Source organism: Mesoplodon mirus (genome assembly GCF_964341445.2).
Source record: "Mesoplodon mirus genome assembly, chromosome: 10".
Taxonomy (NCBI): Eukaryota; Metazoa; Chordata; class Mammalia; order Artiodactyla; family Ziphiidae; genus Mesoplodon; species Mesoplodon mirus.
In genome coordinates, this window is record NC_138986.1 from 14,048,536 (window position 1) to 14,064,521 (window position 15,986).

General features: G+C 39.4%; 1 protein-coding gene across 17 annotated transcripts in view; it reads left to right on the forward strand.

Annotated features, from left to right (window-relative positions):
* Positions 1-15,986, forward strand: part of SYNE1 (spectrin repeat containing nuclear envelope protein 1) — a 472,944-nt gene that overhangs the window by 291,878 nt on the left and 165,080 nt on the right. For 16 of the 17 annotated variants that reach the window (XM_082633720.1, XM_082633725.1, XM_082633723.1 and 13 more), the window contains 3 exons: positions 949-1,089; positions 8,385-8,552; positions 8,764-8,925. In XM_082633720.1, coding sequence (XP_082489846.1) covers positions 949-1,089; positions 8,385-8,552; positions 8,764-8,925 — 471 coding nt within the window. The remainder of the gene's footprint in view (positions 1-948; positions 1,090-8,384; positions 8,553-8,763; positions 8,926-15,986) is intronic. The other variant, XM_082633726.1, reaches the window with a different exon arrangement.

The window sequence follows — 15,986 nt, forward strand, 5'->3', positions numbered from 1 at the left end:
GACTCTCTGACTACCTTTGGGCCAAGGCCAATCTTTGACGCTGTAAACAGTGACAGTTGAAATGAAGCTATTTGTTTGAGACTCCTGAATTACTTAACGTGCTGAAGGTTGGATTTGCATTTGTTTATAATTTAGCAATAATACTCAGAAGCTCTGAGCTTCAAAACAATTCCTTTGCACAGTTTTCTAGTTTTCTGGGGGATGGGAGAATCATGCTACATATATGTTTTGTGTGTTTTTCCAGCTGAAGCACTGGCTGACTAGGTATGTTTGTGTATTCTGTTGTGTAAATGTTTAATAAATTATGGAAGGAAAGCTATTATTAGACAAATAAGAAAATAGAAAATCCAAAGTTTACCTTTGGATTAAAATAAGTTCCATTAATTTCTCTCTGCAACATTATTTCCTCATAACTTTGCATCTAAACTGCGTTAATTAGTTTGATAACTCAGTGTTTTTCAGTGCTGTATATTTTCCACACATAATGTGCTGTGCTTTGGGTAGTGTATAGCCATACCTGGACTCTTTTGGCAATATATTACTCTGGGTGCATTTATCTTGCTAGAATATTTGGAATTTGAAATATCCACAAAAGACCAAGCTTTATTTCATAGACCCTTCTCTCATTTGTATGATTCATGATTTTAATTTATAAAGATACAATCAATCAAGAAAAGGAAAATAAATGAAAGAGATAATTCATCAGCAAGAACACTCTATAATGTGACGTGCATCCCTTATCCCTGTTTGTCTTACAAATGGTCCCTAGGAGCATATTCACGTGAGGACAAAATTTTCAAATAGTAACACAGAATTTGTATGTAAATTTGGGTCTCAGTGATTCTAACTTTTGTTGTATAGTTATCTCTGTTTTGGCCTGTGCGTGCCTGACCAGGTTATCATAGCTAACCAATTTTCATGTCCTTTGGGCAACATTTTATGTGACAGATGACTGCAGGTCGCTGTCACACTTTGCTGTCACCGGTCACTGAGGAGTCTGGGGAGGAGGGAACCAACAGTGAGATTTCCTCTCCACCTGCCTGTCGCTCTCCTTCACCTGTGGCTAATACAGATGCTTCCATTAACCAGGTACCGCCCACTTGGCATTCCTCCAGCTAAGATCTCTGAACGGATGCAGGGCTCCATTCTCTGTTCTTACAAGATTATGGGTATGAATCGTAGACTTTGAGAAACACACCGTTAGGTGTGATAGTTGCACAAACTGTGATTGTCATGTGAGGCCAATACTGGCTTAACCCACCATCTCCTCTCCCAGGCTACTGAAATGAGATGAGCAAAAATTAGGTCACAGAAATGATAGCTGGAGAAGGGCCTGTTTTAAGGCATTATGGCTTTGGTTTCTGACAGCTGTCTGTAATGGAGTACTGCATCCTAACAGAAAATGAAATGTTCATGTCACTGTTGTAAAATAACATGATTCTACTGCTGTTTTAACATTTTCACTGAACATAGTTTTGACGCTTACCAGCTCAGATTTTGAAGATGGAAAATTTATGTTCACCGTATCAGACTTTTTCTTTATTTGCTAATTGCCAACAAATATAAAGCTGTCAGTGTATATTTTGGAGTGCCTAAGTAGATTTGCATTTTTGAGTTTTCTTACTTGTCTTTCAATAATCTTAAATTTTATTTTTTATAAAATGGGGACCATAGCTTGCTGTTATGAGGTGTCTTTTCTGTGTACACTATATTAAATATAGATTATATTTAATAGGCCAATAATTTGTAATTTGTTTAATTTGTTTAATATACTATTTCATTAGTTACCAGGATGAATTAAAATATTTTCCTCCAAAGTAAGAATTGAAGCACACTACACAAGACCTAAATGAAAAAGATTAAAGTAAAAAGTTTGTGAGAAACAAAACAAAACAGAACAAAAAAATTAAATATGTCAAAAATTTTCATGAAAAATATAGGATAGAAATCAAAAAGATGTCAAATATGTCAAAAATTTTCATGAAAAATATTGGATAGAGATCAAAAAGATGCTTTTACAATAACCAAAATTGTTTTAATACGTGTTGAATAATACTTTCTTTTTTTTCCTTTAGCCAAAAAACTAAAAACAATTTTAATTGCCTTATGAAATTACTAGTGTTCAAAGAAGTTAAAATTTATTATCAAGGGAGAAGCATTGAACATTGCAAGTGTTCTATAAGCTATATTACAAATCAATCATATTATTTTTATTTTAAAGCAAAAGCATTCAAAATAGGATTTCTGTGATAAAAAGAACCTACCTCCCCCTAAAAAGGGAAAATGAAACGATGAAACCTTTAGATAAGACAGTTCTCTTGGAGTGAATTCCCTGGTCAGGCAACTAAGATCCTGCAAGCTGTGTGGCATGGCCAAAAAAAAAAAAAAAATCTCTTGGTAAAAATATGTGTAGCTTTAGGGAACATATCAATTCATGCATTCATCAGATACACTGTGAGCACCTGCTGGGCATAAAACCTTGTGCTGGGTCCCAGAGATGTAACAAAGGCGGAGACAGCAGTGGCCCTTGCCCTCAAGCACCTTGTAATCTAGAGAAAAAGTGGCCATACGATGAATAATAACAAAAGTGATGAGAGGAAATTAAAAAAAAATAAGTTCACAGTGTTCTGGAGGATTTGGAAAACAGTTCTCCAAATTCTGATTTTAAAATATGAATCACTCATTCTTTGATGATGTGTTCTTCCCTGTGGTCACAGATGTTGTTAGAATCATAGAAACATAGCTAGAGTCAGCTTTTTATTGTGTAAGAAAAATATATCCTATACAATGTGCTTAATGTTCTTAACATCTTCAAATCGAACAATGAACACGGACCTTTGGACTAACACTTGGGAAGAGTATCCCTTTCCTAAAATTATAAGTCTCAGTGCTGCATCTGCTGCATCTTGTGAAGTGTCTTTCCATGTACATGTGAAAGTATTCTGTAAACGGTAAAATATGCAAACATTTTTATTATGATTAGTTTAACTGTCCAGCTCAATCAAATCCCAAAATTATGAGCAAAATTGTGCTTTGTCTTAATCCCGTTTTGACACTCTGCCCATATCAACATCAATTTAAATCACATTATTAACCTAACATACTTACATATGGAACTGCAAATGAGGGGGAAAAAATCTTCATTTAGTTCATGTCAGGCAGCTGTACTTGCAGGAAGCTGTTGGAAAGCAAAAATATAATGGTTGGTGTTAGACAAATCGACCCCATCGTTCCAGCCACATGTCATGTTGTCCAGTGATGTAAGACAGAGGAAAATGAACAAATACTGCAACATGGCAGTGATGCCTGGATCTACACAATTTTCTCTTGAAACTGAGAACATTTAGAATTCCCATAAGTTCCAGTTTGCAGCCTCAAAACACTGTACAGAATGTGCACAGCTGTTCCAAGGAGCAGCCAAATATAACGGCTTTATAAAGTCACAGCTGTTAAAAAAAGGCTGTGTGCTTGCTGCTTCTGTAAGTAGATCTCCGTTATATAACTAACTGATCCCCTGCAGTCAGTGTGTTCTCTCTCTGACAGTAGTTATTAGCTGAAATGTGATAACAGTTTAGTTTACTTGAGGGTAGAAATAACAAGGCAGCCGCAGAACTTGCTGCAGGCTTCTCGATCTTATTAAAAGCAAGCCAAGACTTGGGCTCCTCCTCGGAAGAGCTGAGGGCAGTAGAAGTTTGCAAAGAGCGGTAGTGTAATGGGTAGAACCCCCGGTTCTGGGTTAAAAAGCTCAGAATGGGTCCCAGCTCTTCCTCTAAGCTGAATGTACCCAGAAAGTCCCTCATTTGTAATGGGAAGCAAAGCTACTTAATTCACAAAATGGTGAAAGTTAAATGTGAGGTTAATTTTGAAAGTACATTTTAGACTGGAAAATGCTAATCAAATTGTAGCAGTGGTTTTCCAAATTTAATTCCCTAGGAATCTGATAGATAATAACTCCCATAACATAGACACATAACCAACAAGAGACATATTTCTAAGGGTGATTTGTCACTATGCCAAATATTGCCCTTATTTAGTAGTTACTTATAGGACTGATTGATTTATTTTATTGATTCTATGTATTCCTCAAATAGATGCAAATTATTAATCTACAAAAGGTGATATATTTTCAAATGATTTTAGGAAACCAAGGGTTGTCTTTCCTGTCTAATAGACCTGAGACACACACACACACACACACAAGCCAGAAAACAGATTTTTTTGTGACAAATTTATTTTATTCTTTGGGGGAACCTTTATTTATTATAGAGTATTTAATTTAAATTTTTTACTTTAAAGGACGTTTTGCTTTTCCTCGTAAACAGTAATGGTACTACCTTCCATGTATACAAAACAATAGAGTTTACAAAAGTGCTTTTACGTATACCATTTTCTTTTCTTTTCTTTTCTTTTTTTTTTTGCGGGTACAGGGGCCTCTCACTGTTGTGGCCTCTCCCGTTGTGGAGCACAGGCTCCAGACGCGCAGGCTCAGCGGCCATGGCTCACGGGCCCAGCCGCTCCATGGCATGTGGGATCTTCCCGGACTGGGGCACGAGCCCGTGTCCCCTGCATTGGCAGGCGGATTCTCAATCAACCACTGCGCCATGAGGGAAGCCCTACATATACCATTTTTTATGACTGTATATACTTGCCTGTTATTTGCCAAATACTCCATGATATGCTTAGGATCAAAGACACTTCCCCAGATTTTAAGGAACTCATAGTCTGTGTGAGAGTGGGCAAATGATGACCGTGGAGTGGGAGAAGTGCTATGAAAGTGGGGAGCACAGTGTTAAGGAAGGACGCAGAGTAAGTACCTAAACAAGGCTGGGGTTCAGCGGGTCAGGGATGTCCCCCTTTTGTTTTAAGGCCGGGGAAGGTAGGTACACTTGGAGTGCACTAGAGTGATGTGAAGTTTTTCAGGCAGAAGGAAGTACACGTAGGAAGTTTTTCAGGCAGCAGGAAGGAACATGGTCCATCAAGGCAACTGTAAATAATATCAGTATGATTGGAGAAACATAGATTTGGAGAAAGAGGCGGGAGGAGAAATGAAACTGAGAAGGTTACAGGAAACACACCCTGATGGACCTTGAATGCCACACAGAGGAATTTGAACTTTGTCCAGAAGCTAATCCTTAACCACTGGAGGAATTTAACTAGAAGCTTTGCCCAGAAGTGACTTTTAGAACAGGTCATTCTGGATCAATGTGGACAGGAGAATGGAGATAGACAAATCCAGAGCCCAGGAAGCTAGTGAGGGACAGAGGTTGCACACTCTGATGTCTGGTCCAGACTGGTGATGTAAATGAGAGAAACAGCACAGGGACTGTGGGCACCTGGACAGCACCTCCCCACATGAACGAGGCAGCCTCTCCTCCGTTAGGATTACTGTAGCTGTTTGGACACAGAGTCCTGTCTTACCTCCCTTCTGGTTTGCAAGAGAAGCCATGAATTGGGATTCTTATGAAAGCTCCCTCTCTGGATGAAGAGAAATTTTACACAATTTAAAACACTGTATAAACCAAGCTAAATATATGCAGGCTAGAGGCAACCTGAAGGCTGTCAGTTTGCAACCTGAGAATTAGGAAGTTGTTGGTGTAACGTGAGATTGAACCAGTGTTTTGACAAGGGTATAGACCTTCATCCTTACATAAGCAGGGGTGGTAAGGGAAAGAAGAAATAGAGAATAAATCCCAAGTAAGGTGATTAGAAGTTCCATTCACTGAAAGATGGATAATACTTCCTCATTTTTCCTAAATCCATTTTTCATCCTAGATGTCGTTTTTTTTTTTTTTTGAAGTATTGAGTTTGAAGAGACTGTGGGATAAACTTGTACAACAAGATATGGAGCTTAAAAATACAGCAATATTTAAGAATGAGGGCAAAAAACAAACTACAGAAGAGAAAGATTGAATGACTAGAGAGCTGGGAGGAGAACAGAGATGAAAAGGAAAGTGTTTCCAAAAAGGGATGGTCAGTGGTATTGAATGCTAGTGAGAGACCAAGCAAGAGAAGATCCGAAAAATAATCATTTTATATCATGGAAAACAGCCACTGCTGACTGCGGCCAGAGCATTTTCAGTGGAGTCGCTAGATTCGAAGCCCAGTTGGCTACTTATAAGTGGACTGAGGGTGAGAAAGTGAACATATTAAGTGTAAACTACCATTTTCAGAAACTGGATTATGAAGGCAAAGGGAGAGGGAAGAAATGATGATTCCAAATGTATTTGTGTATGATAAGCCATCACATATTGATCTGTAGAGCTTTCCAATATGTGATATCCTGCAAGAAAAAAAATCAGAAAAGAGTATGTGTAGGTGTTTTCAGATGGAAAAAATTTGGCTTTATTTACATGCTGAGGAGAAAGACAGTGAAGAGGGAGTAGGTATTAATGGACCAAGACCCTTGCAAAAGCGAAGGTGGATGAGGGTGTGGGAGTAGGTAGGAGGGTCCTCTTTAATCAAGAGGACCAGGAGGAGAGAGATAGAGGTGAGTCTGAATATAGACAGCCTTGAAAATTTGAGAACTTGCAGGAGTATCTCCTCAAGGACTTTGATCGTGTGTGTGCGTACTGGAAAGAAAAGTTGCATAGAGTCATGGTTGGGGTTTTCCAAGTGGCTGAAGCAGAGGTTCAAGGGGCAAAGGAAACACAGCAGTTGGCAAGAGAAGGGTTTACATAACTTAACCACAGTCAGAAATACACTTGGGGTGAATCCATTCAGTGATGACAGCCTATCATGTTCAAGAAGTGGAAGTGGGTGAGGATGAATGGATATAAGCCTGTCAAGGACTTGAAAATACCAAGATAATCTACTCAAGATGAGTGACAGGGTTAGGAATGAAAAGGAACCAGTCTCCATGCTTCAACGTCATCAGTAAATGCTGGGGACTTACCTAGAAGCCTCAGCAACAGCAACAAAATGGGTAGAAGGTCTCATGGCCACTCAAACATCACTGTATGTAATCTCAAAACCACCCAGTGTTATGCAGATGAGGGAACCCATGCATGAGATGTGAGTGACTTGCTCCAATTCTGCAGCTACTTGGGAGGAGGATTTAACCTGGGGTCTCAGGTGTCCTGACACCTCCAGTGGCAGACTCCTGTCTGAACTCATTCTGTTGTATTCCACCACCCTGCTCCTGCCCTGGTACAGACTCACAAGACACCAGGCTCCTTCCTGCTGTTTCCTTGGTTTCCCAGGTGTCTGGGGCTTTCGTCAATACTTTTTACCAAGACATGATTATCAATAAGCCTCAGGTTTTTGATCTTAACTGCGAAAGTAGTGAACTTTTTTTTTTTTTTTTTTTTTTTTTTTTTTTTTTGCGGTACACGGGCCTCTCACTGTTGTGGCCTCTCCCGTTGCGGAGCACAGGCTCCAGACGTGCAGGCTCAGCGGCCATGGCTCACGGGCCCAACTGCTCCGCGGCATGTGGGATCTTCCCGGACCGGGGCACGAACCCGCGTGCCCTGCATCGGCAGGCGGACTCAACCACTGCGCCACCAGGGAAGCCCAAAAGTAGTGAACTTTATTATAGCAATTTCCAGAATATAAACATTACGTCCCAGTTCAATTTCTATAAATATACAGATAAACAACCATAAAAACAATTAAAAACACATGAATTATGTATCTTGAGATAGTAATGCCATTATCAATACTAATAAAATATGTAATATTACTTATTATCCAAGAAATAAGAAAATTCAAAAGCTTCATTTTTCAGCATTCACTTTATTTCTTGTGTACTTCCGGGAATCGAATAGGAGAAAACCTCTCTATTATTTGTTTCTTAGAGTAGTTTTAACCTCCCCATTACATTTTCCCTTATTAATATTAACATATTTAAATTAATTACTTTGAATAATGAACTCACAAATATTAAAGATCTGGCTATATCTGAAAAAAGACTTTCTATAGACTTAAATATATTTAAATCAAGGGTTTTAAAAAATTATTCAAAACCTTGATCCACACATTAAGCAACATTTTAGGCAGTAGATCATTTAGGTTCTCCTTTTTTGCTGGTTAATCAGTCTTTAAATATGTATACCACTTAAACATGTATTCCACGTTGTGGAAAAACCCAAACGAACTTTTTGGCCAACCCACTATTTCCATTTTACCAAATATAAAATAGGAATGAGTTTGGGCAACTTGAAATATTGGTAAATTTTTTTTTACCAATTCTAAAAAATTCTAAAGCAACTACAGTGTGCTTTGATATGACCTTCTTGTGACAGGCATTTACTGACTTTGATAGTTAGTAGCCCCCGGGGATGGGTGTGAATCCTAAACCTTCCCTCCACACGACAAGCAGTACCCAGAGCATCATGACCTAAACCTCATTTTCCTCTTGAATCCAACACCGTGCTTTGCACCCATAGGACATCGCTTATTACCAAGCCTTGTCTGCTGAGTCATTGCAGACGGATGCCTCCAGGATTCCCCCCAGCCCTCTGCCACCCCAAGAGCTCTGTGAACCAAGACTGGAGCCTTCTGCTACTGCTAAGCTGGATGATTTACAGCGTTCTTGGGAAACCTTAAAGAATGTGGTAAGTCTTCGAAGTGTGGAATTGTTTAGCCCACCAAACACCGATTACCTTAGCGATTGTCTTATGAAATAAATGCATAATGTTTACACATCCCATATACAGTTGAACACCCTTTGTTGTGTCACAGAGGTAAAGCGGTGAGGAAAGAAATGTCATAATCTAGAAGATAAGGGGCTGGGGAATATTTGGTAATATCCCTTTTCTTCTTTAGATCAGCGAAAAGCAGCGCACACTCTACGAAGCGTTGGAACGCCAACAGAAGTACCAGGACTGCCTCCAGTCCATCTCCACGAAAATGGAGGCCATAGAGATGAAACTCAGTGAAAGTCCGGAGCATGGTAGGAGTACCGAGAGCCAGATGGCCGAACACCAGGTAAGAATAGCGATGACTTCAGTTTCCTGCATGATCAAATAGGTGCACTCTTACTTATGACCAGCTGGCGAAGCATGTGTATAAGACAGCAGGCTGACACGTTTTACTGTATCACCTGTTACAGAGTAAACAAGATCCCAAGTGGTGGTTGTTTCCATCACTGCTTCAGGGAGGGGTCTAAGAGGGAAAGAAGGAAATTCAGACCTTGATGTTGCTTTTTTACTTTTATTACACAAACTGCATTTCCTTATAGTTGCCACATTATTTTTATTTTGTTTTGAACCATTGTTGTAAGAATAAAGTGTACCCCAAGTCTACCTTCTTGGGGTATTGTTGTTTGAAGAAACCTAGCCAGTGTGTGCCCAGCACCTCCCCGTTATCACTGAAGAGAATAACTCTCAGACTCCAGTAGGCAAAGAAGCAGCTGAAGAATAAGGGGTTCCAAGTTGTAATCTTGTGGTTTTCCCAGACTTGAATCATTTTTTAAAAGGGACACTGGACAGTGCTTCAGCTTTAGGTGAGAAACCGAGATGATTACATTAACCTAACTCAGACAGATATTGTTAAAAATGCATCAACTTAAAATGCACGCTAAGAAAGTGCATAGCTTAAATCTGGTTACTGCTTTAGCAACGTTATCAGGTGTACTCGTAACACATAATCAGGTGTAACTGGGTCTGGGTACTGAGGTGTGCAGTCACCTAAATGTTCAGTCACCGTGGTACAGGAAAACGCTGCTACGGCCAGAACTCAGGAGCATGTGACAACCCTATCAAAGACAGAGGAAAAGAAAGATATTTTTAAATGCAAATTAAGAGCTATGAAAGCATGATGCAATTATGTAGTTATCAAATACTGGGTAATTTACCAGCTTTAAGAGTGAAACTCTGTACTTTACCTTTCTTCTACTTAACATCTCTGTAGTTTGGAACACAGGATAACCTTGGAATACATTGCTTGTTCGTTCGTATGTGTAGTCTAAGATAAAATTGTACTATTTTACAATAAAGGACCTTGCAGTATAACACAAAAATGAGAACATTTCATCTAGAGACAGCATGTTGAGAAACAGTGGTTTCAGGTTTTTGACACTCTTGTAGCTTCTTAAGATAGAAATCAGAGTGTATAGCATCCATTTGTAGGCCTTATTTTGGTAAAATGACCTTCTGTGGGTCTTTCTGCTATCCTAAAGTCACCCATAGTCCATCCGGTTTGGGGAGGGTGCAGTGAAAATATAAAGTTAAAATTAACCTTTGTTGGGCTTCCCTGGTGGTGCAGTGGTTGAGAGTCCGCCTGCCGATGCAGAGGACACGGGTTCGTGCCCCGGTCCGGGAAGATCCCACATGCCATGGAGCAGCTGGGCCCGTGAGCCATGGCCGCTGAGCCTAAGCGTCCGGAGCCTGTGCTCCGCAACGGGAGAGGCCACAACAGTGAGAGGCCCATGTACTGCAAAAAAAAAAAAAAAAAAAAAAAAAAAAAATTAACCTTTGTTTACTTGGATTAAGACAATCATGAAGACAGTCAGGGACTTAGGTCTCTACTACCATGCAGTGTCCCTGGAGCACCACAGTCCTCTCTAACTGGTACTCCAGTTTTCTAGCTGTCAACAGCCACCTCCCTGTCACCTGAAGGGGCCGTCCGGATAGCCCCAGTGTGCCTCCTGGGGCACTGTCTGCCTGACACCCTCCCCAACTCTTCACTGTACCTGGAGGGGCAGGAGAACGTCCATACATTTGACTACAGCTTCTTTTAAGCAACCAAAAAGGATTTGGCATAAATTATCCAAAGGCTGGATTAAAATGAATTAGAGTGTCACAGACTTAGATTATCAGAAGCCAGCCTTCCAGGAGAGGGTTTACAGAATCTGACTCTCTCTGCTTTTGGGTACTTTCGGGTCCTTTCCAGTCGCCTCTGCTTTTGTTCAAGGCTGATCCTTCTTGTGTCCCAGGTGACAGACCACAGCTCCCAAAGACCCTTCAGCAGGTCCCACAGGATTTAGGAACTGTATGAAAGCAGGATCCTGGCGGTCTGCCTTGACCTTCCAGAGTTCCTAATTAAAATGCAAATTAGCTCCTAATCACCAGCATCACCCTGCCTCTTAGGTATTAGTATGAAAACACAAACTGAAGGTAGAGCAAAAGTATTATTTTATTCAAGGGATTTAACAGAGAAAGCTCAAAATTGCACATTAACGCTAAGTATTATGAATTAGAAATGAACCTGTGACTTTTCTTGTAATTAAGCCCAACCACATGACTTTTGTCCCATTCTAAATTGAGAGTGGGAGTGCCAACAATTATAGCAATGAAGGGGTATAGCTAATTCAATGATTACCCATCATTGGAGCTTTTAACAACTATATTAATGCTCTAATGAGAGGGAAAGAAATATAAATAATGTATAATTTCTTGTATCATCACAAATCTAACATTTTCCATCTGACCTACTTTTGCTGTCTGTACCTAAATTCTGTGAATTCTGGGACTGCGCTGCCCACATGGAAGGCTAACGATATCACAATATCTAAATTTGTTCTTGGCTTCTGGAATGATACTTTAAAAATTTCAAGCAATACGATAGAATTACCCTTTCTAAATTCCAGTGGAACGTGGGTGAGAAAGTCCAGTATGCTTTTAGTATTTTCTAAAAATTAATAAAAAATACTTCAATTGCTAATTTTTTCCCAACACTCTCTTGGAAGTACTAATGTTTCTTTAGAGAGCTACTCTAATTCCTACATTTTTCCTCCGAACACTTGTCTAAATCTGCTGAATTTGGGTGGAGTGCTGTGCCTTTCCTGTTACCCTCTTTAAATTGAACAATAAGTTTAATTTTAAGACATCAATGCAGTTTATAAGCTGACTTGTGGCTGTTGTTCTGGGTGGTGAGCCCTCTGATCAGGACCTTCATTATCACGGGCAGCTAATGCTTCCTGGGCATGTGTTGTCTTTGCCACAGCAACTCAGTGATGGTTAGTAGGCAGAGCTCTGAGGTTATTTCGGTTCTGTTTCTTTAATATAAATAACAGCTCAAAGTTTGAGATGAACTCTGATGTAGATAGTTCTGAAAGTCACAATGAAATTCATGTTCACCTTTGGTGTTGAACCAGACATGAGCTCCATGTTCTCCCCAGAGTGAGTCATTTTAGAAAAGTTCAAGGAACTTCTCTAAACCACAAACTGGTCATACACATGCCCTCCTTGTAAACACAAGTCAGAAACGCAAAGAGGAACAACATTTCATCTCCTCTCCTTAGTTTTGAGTCAGATGTTGGAGGGAAGCATCTGGCCACCAGCTGAGACAGTTATTGGTCAAAGACGTACTTAACTGCTGGATCATTTTGTTTTTTTAGATGGAAGTGAAATTCGCATCCCATGAAATTAACCATTTTAAAGTGTACAGTTCAGTGGCTTTTAGTACTTACACAATGTCATACAATCACCCTCCCAATCTGGTTTCAAAACATTTACATCACCACAAAAGAAAACCCCATCCCCCAGTAAGTTTGGCTGCTGGATCTTGAAGTTAAAAACTATAGCAACCTTCCAAAAATATCCACTCTCCCCTGAGAGTAAACTGAAGCATGAATAGGGAGGCTTGACTCTAACAGAATGGAAACTAACAGTTCTAGGATTCCTAATTGCATCATCACTTACTGCAGAACATTCAGAGAGCTGTTTTAGGCATTGTGAGTCTGAAATGGAAGTTGTTCACTTCACTGTATGCCTGGTTGGTCAAATCCACTGAGATTAAATGAATGAGGAAGCTTTTTTTTTTTTCCTAGTTGCTTCATGATTAAGGTAACTGTTTTGTCTATTATGAATTAGAATGAATTCGACTAGATGTGTTGAGCACCTACTATGTGCACAACTGAAATAGAAACTTATTCTTTAACATATGATTTAGGAGTAGATGAATTACCAACACATTATACAAAACCCAGCAATGTGATTATGGGTTACAGTGGTGCGAAGATCAGAGACTCTAACAGGTCTTTTGGGAGACATGGATTTTGAAAATTTGGAATGGTAACAGGAGTGGATGGGAGACACTGTAAATGTAAATGTGTGAGGAAAGGCACAGAGGAGAGAATGAGAATGAACGTGGTGTGAAGTAGTGAGGGGCTCTTCTTGCTTGTACAGAGAATCAGTGCAAAAAAAGACATAATAAAGTCAGTCTAGTTATGGAGAAGCCCTCAAAACAGACCACATAATATGAATTTTATATTTTTGGCAATCAAGTACCAAAAATGATTATAAAGTAGGAGAAAATACTTTACTGGACCAAAAATATTTTGAATGTATAACAAACAATAATGGTCTGTACATTTGTTATAATTACATTAAAATATCCCAGCAGGTTCTTTGGTAGAGATTGATAAGATAATTCTAAAACATATTGCAAATGTACTAAAAAATATGTATTGAAAATGGAAAGACTCAAGAATAGCCAAGACAACCTTGAAGAAGGTGAATAAAATTGAAGGATATGTATCCTTTCAGAGAGTGAGACTTATAAAGCTAAAGCAATTATGAGACTGTGGTATTGGCACAGACACCAAATGGGTCAATGGTGCAGAATGCAAAGCCAGAAGCGCCCTCCCACCTACATGGACACTTGGCTTATGTCAAAAACTGTACTGCACAACAGTGGATGAAAAATCATCTTTTCACTAAATAATACAGGGTCAATACGAAGAAAAAAAAAAGAATTTTGACCCCTACTTACACTGGACACGGTAATTAAGTTTAGGTGGATTATAGATCTAAATGTGAAGATTAAAAAAAAATGTTTTGAAACAGTGCTTCTCAAAGTATCTGTAGTGTATAACCTTTTTTAAAATTTTTAAATTTCTAACTCAACATTTTAGTAAAATAAAATAAAATACTGGTTGGATATCATGTCAACGTCAAGTTGCTGTAAAATTTCTTAATGTTTACTTGCAATATCTTTCTCTTGTCATGAACTAGAGACAAACCAGTACATGATGCCATTGAATGGACCACACTTTGAATAGCATTCTTCTAGAAGGTAACATGTGAGAATATATTCATGACATTATGGTAGGCAAAGATCTCTTAAATAGGACAACAAAGGCCCTAACTTTTCCAATGAAGCAAAATACTGATATATTAGAATACAATAAAATGAAGAGCTTCTGTTTATCAAAAGACATCATAAGGAAGCTCTTACCCATTAAGGGACAGACACATCACAAAATGGGAGCAGATATTTGCAATACACAGAACTAAAAGAAACACAGGCACTCCTGAATATATACACAACTCCAATAAGAAAAGGAATAAGAAAAGGAAAGACTGCTCAATAAGATAATAAGAAAAGGAAAGACTCCAATAGAAAATGGGCTAAAGATTTTTAGCAGGCAGTCACAAAAGACAATCTCCAGGTGGCCAAAAAGCATAGGGAAAAGTGCTCAGTCTAATTAACCATCAGGGAAATGCAAATTAAAGCTGCAGTGAGATACCACTATGAACCCACTAGAAAGGCTTAAATGGACAAGACCCACAAACCAGGTGACAGTGGAATACAATGCAGCGATAAAAAGGGTCAGCTCTTTTTACATGCAACAGTCACAGTCTTTGAGGGAGTGAAAGAAGCCAGACACAGAACAGTACATCAGGAATGATTCCATTTCTGTAGAGCTCAAAAACAGGCAGCAGCGATCTATGACATTTGCAAGCCAGCACCATGGTGATCTCTGGAAAGGAAGGGATGCGGTCCAGGGGGGGCTTGTGGAGTCCTGGGAATGTTCTGTTTCTCGATCTGGGTGTCAGGAGTACAGGTATGTGCGGTTTGTGAAAATTCATAGAACTGTCCACTTATAGTCTGCACTTTTCTAGATGTATATAATAATTTCAATGTAATAGTTTACTTAAACAGCAGTTGGACAGGATGACAACTGATATTAGGGAAAGAAGAGCGTTTTTGTTGTTTTGTTTTTTATATCTATTGAGAGCCCACTCTGAGGAGGCACTGGGCTTACAGCGAAGCCTACAGTCCTACGGAATAGGTGGGAATTATGCAAGTAGGTGTATATTGGAAACTGTGAAATATTGGCAACTATAAAAGCAATGATTCTTTACTTGGAGTCATGATCGCCCCTCCTGTAGGGGTAGGGCCTGTTTTTCTAACATGTCATTCAAATCCCAAAAAAGAATTCCTCTGTCAAGATTCCAGCTAAAGAGCAAATCATAAAATACAAAAAAATGAGAAATACCAACAGTGTATAATTGTGATAGCTGTTAAGCAGGAAGTAGGGTGCTGTTAAAAGAGAACAGTAGAGATTTTTTTTTAGAGTCAGTGGTCAGGAAAGTCCTCTCTGAAGATGTGACAATTAACCTAAGGCTCCAAGGATGAAGAGAACCATCTCACAGAGAGGAAGAAGAGCATTCCAGAGCTTGAGGGAACACCATGTGCAAATGGCCTGAGGCAGAAAGTGCTGAGGGTCCTGGAGTAACTGAAGAAGGCTGGAATGTAGTAAGCCAGAAGGGAGTGTGGTACAAGAGGCAGGCGGGGGTGAGACCGCACGAGTACAGGAAGGAGTTTGGATTTTATTTTACAGGCAAGAAACCACTAAGTATTTTAACGTAGGGGACTGAGAGGATCTGATTTACCATTTTAAAAGGTCACTCTACTTACTCTGTGAAGAGAGGTTTGGAGAGACAAGAGTGTAGACCATGAGAGCAATTCAGATAAGGAGTTTGCATGACTTAGGTGGGAGCAGAGGAGATATACAAGATACGTTTTGGGGTGAAAGCAGTTGGATTTGATGCTAGATATGGTGACAGAAGGTGTGAATGACTCCTAGGTCTCAAGCTTAAGCAATGAGAAGGGTGTTACCTTTTACTGAGATGGGGACAACAGAGGAAGAAGTGGACTTTTACATGATAAGATGGAGACACCCGTGAAATATGTAGGTTGAATATACAAGCCTGAAACTTAAGACAGATATCTGGGTTAGAGATATACCTTTATAAGTGTCAGGGAGGCAGAAATTTTCCTCTACTCTTCTAGGTTCTTCTGGCTGGTCTAAGAATTCA